The sequence below is a fragment of the Fragaria vesca genome, linkage group LG3 (assembly GCF_000184155.1).
Source record: "Fragaria vesca subsp. vesca linkage group LG3, FraVesHawaii_1.0, whole genome shotgun sequence".
Lineage (NCBI taxonomy): Eukaryota > Viridiplantae > Streptophyta > Magnoliopsida > Rosales > Rosaceae > Fragaria > Fragaria vesca.
This window is the reverse complement of record NC_020493.1, coordinates 19,201,949-19,209,953: the sequence shown is the minus strand read 5'-3', so window position 1 is coordinate 19,209,953 and position 8,005 is coordinate 19,201,949. Positions and strand designations below refer to the sequence as shown.

General features: G+C 35.5%; 2 protein-coding genes across 2 annotated transcripts in view; one reads left to right on the top strand and one right to left on the bottom strand.

Annotated features, from left to right (window-relative positions):
- The window catches only part of LOC101313785 (F-box/LRR-repeat protein At3g59200-like), a 22,916-nt gene extending 21,216 nt beyond the window's left edge, over window positions 1-1,700 (bottom strand). Inside the window, 3 exon segments of the mRNA XM_004295936.1 lie at window positions 116-244; window positions 627-1,507; window positions 1,637-1,700. Coding sequence (XP_004295984.1) covers window positions 116-244; window positions 627-1,505 — 1,008 coding nt within the window. The 5' untranslated portion in view covers window positions 1,506-1,507; window positions 1,637-1,700.
- Window positions 1,701-3,528: 1,828 nt separating this feature from the next.
- On the top strand, window positions 3,529-5,147 carry LOC101313497. Its single transcript, XM_004295935.1, has 3 exons — window positions 3,529-3,725; window positions 3,828-4,341; window positions 4,389-5,147. The coding sequence occupies exons 1-3, from the start codon at window positions 3,529-3,531 to the stop codon at window positions 5,145-5,147; spliced, it is 1,470 nt and encodes a 489-aa protein (XP_004295983.1).
- The last annotated feature ends 2,858 nt before the right edge of the window (window positions 5,148-8,005 follow it).

Here is an 8,005-nt window from a genome sequence, read left to right as displayed (position 1 = left end):
AAAAGATGGATTAAATGTTGAGTCAAATTCTGGAATTGCACTTACAAGTTCACAATAACTAAACACAAGTATAAAGACATCTTAGTTCTGCCCGAAAAAGAAAAAAAACACTTACATCTTCCAGAACCATATCTTCCAAATTCGGTGCCCTGTAGAGAAGCTCTGCGAGCAACTCCCAATACTTGCATTTATGAAGAAGCAGATCCAATTTTTGCAAATTATTAAAAGCAGGTAGATATGAAACCTACAGGACAGATATATTTATCAATAACTCAAATATATCAAAAGTATAAAATTTCTACGCATAACAATGATAACATACTGTTTCCATTGTAATCCATAATTTCCCAGATAACATAAACATGACAAAAACAACAGGGAATATTAAGAACAATAAGAAGGATTATTAAGAGATGACGGCAATGTATAATTGTATATTTACTATGCATGTTCTTTTCTTTTTACATATTAATGGCATGACTATTCTAGTACTTATATTATACACAGGCCAAACTTCTAAAAGTAGTGACCAAACTTCTTTTTTACATATCCAGCATCGAAAGATTGATAAAGCTTTTATCCTAGATTATGTCATGCAAGAGAATAGAAGTTACGATAATACTTACTTCAAAGGAATGAGTTGAAAGAGACAGACATTTGACATTGGAGATCCCAGCCAGGAGGGCAGTTGCACGAGTTGGAAAGGATTCAAATTCATAAGCAGAAATGGCATCGAAGGTGATACTAGCACTGACTAGGGATTTCACAGTCTCCAAATTATAATTTGACAAGAAATCGCTCTCAAGCACAAGCTTTTCAAGTTTTGGAGCATTAACCTGAAAGTTGTTCTCATATTGATCACTAGGATCTGCCAAACATACCGATAATGATTTCAGTTCAGGTGCACAGATATTGAAATCATAGTTGTCGTTATTGGCCGACCCATCAATGATCATATCTTCAACAACAGGGCAAGAAGAGAAAACCAGTTCCGGTACTTCGTACTCAGGACGTTCCATTGTTACATGAAGAAACTTGAGATTTGGGAAACACACAGAAGGATAATCCCAATGAATGGGACTACCACCAACTTCAAGTCTCAGAGTCCTCACTGTTTTGCATGTAAAAACACTACGAGGGATCCTATAGTACAATTTTAAATGAAACTTTACCACATTGCGTCTCACTGCAGCGCAAATCCAATCTTCAACACAATCCACATCAATTCCGGGCAATTCGCCACTAATCTTAAGTTGGAATTTTTGGATGTTTGATGAGTCACGAAACATAAGTACACAGTTAACAAACCTGAAAAAATATCTAACATCATCTCTGTCATCGTCGAAGTCTAGACTAGTGACAGAAGCCCACATGTTGTTCCAACTCTTAGACAAAAGAGTAGTCCTCACGGAGTCTAATGTCGGAAGGAAGGAGAGTATGTGACAAATGACGGCTTTTGGTAATGCGCTGATCCGATCTTCTCGCACTCTGGCCACCCTTTTCATTTCTGATTTCAAAACCCAAAATCAAGGTCAAATTGAGAGCACTGATGTAATCATTTTAAACAAGCCTTATCGTTCATACAAAATCTAATACTGGGCGTAAGAGCTTTGATCGGAAGATGAAAGGGAAACACTTACCCTTGCTCAGTGAAATGTTCCGGGCTTGAAGCTACAGAAGAACCCTATCAACTGGATCTCAGTTGCAGAAAGTAGATGAATCGGCTAATATCTTCTGGATCGGCTTCACGTATACAGGTCGCGCTCGAGTGGCTGTTGCTGGCTATCTGGATTTAAAGAGTGAGACCCATCGAAGGAGAAGGGGATTTTTTTTTTTTTTAATTTTTTATGAAAAGGAGAAGGGGACTGAGAACGATGACGGAAAATGAGGAATTAAAGACGTCGCTGATGCGTGAGGTCTTTAATGTAGGGTTACGATGAAACGGTTGAGATTAAAAGTCAAAGAGGATCCTAATCCCAAAATGTTTCCCGAGGAAACTGTTTAGATTTGGAGCCTGTGGCTGCTTGCGTGGAACTGTGGATGTCATTTTTTTTTGTTTTTGTTATGTTAAAAGACCGTCACAAAACAGAATATTTATAACAACATGTTTCGAAGAGATCAAAATTGATAGTTGAATCTACAACTAACAAAAAATTCGATTCCCAAAATCTAGGCCTCATACAATAGTGACCGAAGTTGGCAAGAGCTTTGGCAGCAAAATTGACTTCACAAAAATTATGTTGGAAGAGAATGCGATTAAAAGAACTTGCAATCTTCGTGATGTCTTGGACTATATGAAGGAGCCTCTTAGGACATTTAAACTTCTCATTAACGCAATTGATGACTAGAGAGGAGTTACTTTCCACAAAAAAATCTCAGATCCCCATATCTTGGGCTTTAAGAAGACCATCTTTGAAGACTAACGGCTTTTGCAATCAGAACAGTTGTCTTCTCGATTTTTCAAGCAGGTGTGGATGCCTTCCATCTAAACTTTCATGTATCATAATTTTCTTTTATAGAAGAACAAGGTTTCACCATGTTATTTTCGTTGCAAAATAATCAAATTAACAAACGAAACAAGCTAAAAGAAACTTTTCAATCGGTGCTTGATCTATTTTCTTCTTCTTTTTATGGTGGATCTCGGTGCTTGATCTCGATCATATTTCATCATTACTGTTATCATCATCATGCCATGGCTTCAGGGGCGGAGGGAATTGAGGACCAGTGGGGGCCCGTGCCCCCAGTGAAAAGGAAAAAGTCTGTGTAAAAAAAAAAATAACCACACAAAAAAGAATTGAGGAATAATAAGAAGCTTCTCATGCACTCTAACTTTGAGAAGCCCAACTATCAAGGTCTCCCAGTTACCAATATAGAGTTGTGTTTCCCCCAAACACTACTTCAGTACTCTTGCGTTTTTTGTGCATTCAATCTCTTTGTTGAAAAAAGAAGAAGAATACTAATGCAGTGATGATTTGTGCGTTCAATCTCTTATTAGCCTCCAACCCCAAAATCCCAAATCAATATTTCTGAAATCAACAACTCAACAAGGTATGGTACATGCTCTCTCTCAATTTCAGATGGATCAATGCATGATGGACCATCGATTTCATATATCTATCAGTTATCAGATAACATCATAACATGTCTTGTTATCGTCTATTCGTCTTGCTCTCTCAATGCGATTGGTTTTCTTCTAGACTTCTCCTCTGTTCTAGTGTTCTTGTATATATTCAATTGAAAATTTTGTGAACTCATGAGTCATGAATCATGATTTGGGAGTTTATAATTCTGTTCAAACAAGTATTTTGGTTACCAGTAGGATGACTATCAATATTCAGTACACTACATGCCTAGAAGAATGGAATTTTGGAACTTTATAATTGTATAAGCTAATAAGCATATTTTAATCTTGTTGATCGTTTCTTAATTTTCAATTCAAGTTAACTTACATTTTGATTTGCTATTGCAGTTGTGAATTGTGATTTTGTGAAAAAAATCATGGAAAGATTCTTTAAAAGAAAATCAGACATGTTGTCAAATAACATTCATGTTGGGGTGGAGATAAACTTGGCTGATCTTCATTCAGATCCTAGATTACGAAAGAGTATTTCAGACTATGATTCAAACATTCGAGACCAAGTTCAAATAGAATATCTTCAGAGGGGTCCTTGTCAGCCTAAAGATCACAAATGTCTTAAGACTCAGTGTGGAGCTAAGGAACGAAGGTTCATAACTGATTAGTTCATTGATTTTCCTAACTGGTTGGAATATAGCATCGAGAAGGATGCTGCATTTTGTTTGTGCTGCTACCTATTCAAAACAAACAGCGGAGAACAAGCAGGCGGCGGTGTTTTCACTAAAAATGGTTATCGAAATTGGAAGAAGAAAAGAAGGTTATATACTCATGTTGGAGACCTCAACAATGCTCATAACCAAGCTTTGAAGAAGTGTGAATACTTGATGAATGAAAGACAACACATTCGAAACAATATCCAGAAGAATGCTAAGCCATCCAGAACATCTTATCGAATTCGGCTCACTGCATCTGTCGATTGCATACAGTTGCTTCTAAGACAAGGCCTTGCATTCCGGGGCCATGATGAATCTAATAATTCCAGCAATCAAGGTAACTTTCTTGGGCTTTTACAATTCCTTGCTGATCATGATGAGCAAGTTAGAGTTGTGACATTGCATAATGCTCCTGAAAACCTCAAAATGACATCACTAATGATTCAAAAAGACATAGTAAATGCTGCTGCTGTTGAAACAATAAATGTCATAATTGCAGACATGGATAATGCATTGTTCTCTATTCTAGTTAATGAAGCTAGAGATGTTTCTGTAAAAGATCAAAGCATATGGCTGTTATTTTTTGTTACGTGGATAAGAAAGGTTGTGTGATAGAACGGTTTATCGGCATTGAGCATGTTGCTAATACTACTGCCATAACTCTTAAGGAAGCCATAGATGCATTGCTTTGTAAACATGGTTTAAGCACATCAAGTCTACGTGGTCAGGGCTTCGATGGAGCAAGTAATATGAGTGGGGAGCTGAACGGCTTGAAGACACTTATCTTGAAGGAGAATCCTAGTGCTTTCTATGTCCATTGTTTTGCACATCAACTTCAGTTAGCTTTGGTGGCTGTGGCAAAAAAATATGACATTGTTGGTGCTTTCTTTACATTAGTTGCTAAAGTTGTGAATATTGTTGGTGCCTCTTCGAAACGACGTGACATTCTTAGAGAAAAGCAAGCTCTCAAAGTTATCCAAGCATTGAAAGGAGGAGAACTTTCAAGTGGGAGAGGGTTAAATCAAGAAATTGAGATTAAACGTTCAGCCGATACATGTTGGAGCTCACATTATGGTACGCTCATAAACTTTACTGCCATGTTCTCTTCCATAATAGATGTGCTAGATGAAATTGCATTTGACAAAGTAGGTTCTGATCAAAAGCACGATGCATTTATATCATTGAGGTTATTGCAATCTTTTGATTACATATTTAGTTTGCACTTGATGAGAATTGTACTTGGAATTACTCACGAGTTGTCGCAAGCCTTGCAAAGAGATGATCAAGATATAGTAAATGCAATGGATTTAGTGAAACTCTGTAAGAGAAAACTACAGGATATGAGGGATAATGGATGAGATTCTTTATTAGACCTAGTTGTTGTATTTTGTGGCAAAGAAAATATCAAGGTTCCAAACATGAGTAATCAACATCTATGTCAATGGAAATCAAAGCATAAGAGTCCAGAAATCATAAACATGCACTATTATCGTTTTGATTTCTTTTGTGCTGTGATAGATCTCCAACTTCAAGAGCTGAACAACCGTTTCAATGAGACTAATACAAAGCTACTCCTTTGTCTTGCATGTTTAAGTTCGAATCATTCATTTTCTTCTTTCAACAAGGAACGTTTGATGCTTCTTGCTCAATTTTACCCAACTGATTTTTCTACATCAGATTTGTTGGTACTGGAGTCTTAGCTTGATATTTACATTGGTGATATGCAATCTAACTCTAAGTTTCAAGACTTGCATGGAGTTTCTAATCTAGCACATAAACTTGTTGAGACAGGAAAGCATATGACATATCCATTTGTATATCGGCTCATTACATTGGCATAGATACTTCAAGTTTCAACAGCCAAAGTTGAAAGAGCGTTCTCTGCCATGAACATCATAAAAAATCAAATGCGAAATAGAATAGGAGATCAATGGTTGAATGTAGGGGCGGAGCTGTGTTTAGATCCGGTGGGGTCCTGACCCCCCCTACAGTTTCCACATATGCTGAATTTACATGGACTTGGGTGATAGAAATGTCATGTTAGCAGCTTTTTTGTACGTGTGAACCCGCCTGTCAATCTAAACTACCTCTTGCCACTTGACATGATATAAAAGAGAAAGGGAAAGAGATAAAATGTGTAAACAAAAAGAACTACTATTTTATATAGGATTTTATATAATTAATAGTTTATTCAATTGAATTGGCTAAATAAAAGTAATAATTAGGGTATTTAATGGTTTTGATTTTTTTGTTTATAATTTACGTCAATGATCTTGATTTTCTATTTCTACACAAAGGAAAAACTTTATAAATTGTTAATACCTTCGGTCTTTTACTTATTTTTTGTACGGATATCGTCACACTACCGTTATTGATTATGAATAAAATTTCAATAAACTTGTAGGAGAAAAATAATGTACAAAACCAATAATAAAGTTTCAATAAGCTTGTAGGTAAAAAATAATGTACAAAACCGATACATTTAACATAAAGAGAAAAATAAAATAAATTTAAGTTCAATCATCCTTTGCTAAACTCGGACCCACTTTAGGTACAAATCCTGGCTTCGCCACTAGTTGAATGGTAGCTTAACAATGTACCTTGAGAAAGATGTCTTCAATGTCATTGACAATGAGTCTATAATTCAACGATTCCAAAGTACATGGCACCTCGTCGAGGACAGTTATAGGTGACTTGAGGCACTACTATTTTTGTTTTTTTAAGTAGATATTGGTTCCTTTTGTGTTAGAACTCCAATTTTTGTATACATGATTGCTATTTCATGGATGTTTGAATTGGAGTATTTCTAACTTTGAGCACTATAGTTTCTTTTGTGCTGAAATCAATTTTTGTGTAACTGATGTTTGAATAATTAAATTAGAGTTCTTTCAATATTTAGAAACTGAACTTGAGTATTCATTCATCAATAGATATCTTTGTGTTTGGTTCACTAACTTTGCCCCCACATGTTTATTTTTCTCCCTCCGCCACTGCATGGCTTTGTAAGGGTGTTGTGAGAATCTATTGGTTGGGCTCTAATTTGGTATAGCTTTTTCATGACGTAAACTTTTTGTATTTACTAAAATTCAACTACTTGAGAAGAAAAAGATACACTAAAAATTGAAAGAGGTTAGTTGGAACGCAATACAGTAAGATATACTGAAATGTTTTCCCTCACAAAAGCCAGAACAACAAGCTACCAAAAATGTTTTGTTACTTTATCTCCTTAGCAATGCCAAATTAGTGATCGGTTATGTTATTAATCATGTAAGATGAATAAACAACCATGCATGTACATTCCTTCAAAAGCTATACGTTAGTTGGACAAATCTGTAAACTTTCCCCAATCAACTGTACTTCTCTTTGGATGGAGTGCGATACTAGTTTTATGAAATAAAATTTTGATTGATCTTAATCATTTAGTCGAGAATAAGTTATTTTGTCAATCTTCAAACTCATTCTAATTTTGCTCAAAATAAGTTTGTCTATCGCGTGTAGATAAATTTAAGAGCGAAACATATAGAAGCTTGATATATACAAACGAAGAGTGCAAAATTTATAAAAATTGGTTTCGTTTTTTCATTTGTAAAAGATATGTTGGCATTATTGATGAAAAATTCTATATAGACCAACTTTTTTCATACTATCATATGACCGCGAGTTGATGTGATACCATAAAAATGTCCATCAAAAAAACAAATACCATAAAAAAACGAGATGTTTTACACTCAACAAAATCTTCTAAAAGCCATTCTTTTAAGATCTATTTCCTTAAATTCCACTTGACAAGTCGGAAAGGTCAGAAGATCTTTGCAAGACTTTCTATCACTACAACAATATGTGGCTATAGTGACCAAATTCTTAGTGACCTAATCATAATAGTCACAAATAATATAGTTTTAGCGACCAGCAAACACTATTGGTCATTAAAGCATTTGGAGGTAATAAAAATGGTAAGGCCGCCCTTTGGATAATTTTTAGTGACCTATCATTTGACAAAGTAATGACCAAGTCGACTTGGTCAGTAATTTTTAAAAAATTAGTGACAACATCAGATTCATTAGTGACCAAAGAACATTTAAAAACTTTATTCTCAGACGCGGGATTATTCGCGGTTTATGAGAAAATTTGAGTGAACAGTTACCTATATTTTAGACATATCTGGACTCCCTCCACCAAATATTCCGCTTCCGTTCCCTGTATCTTCTCTCTCTCC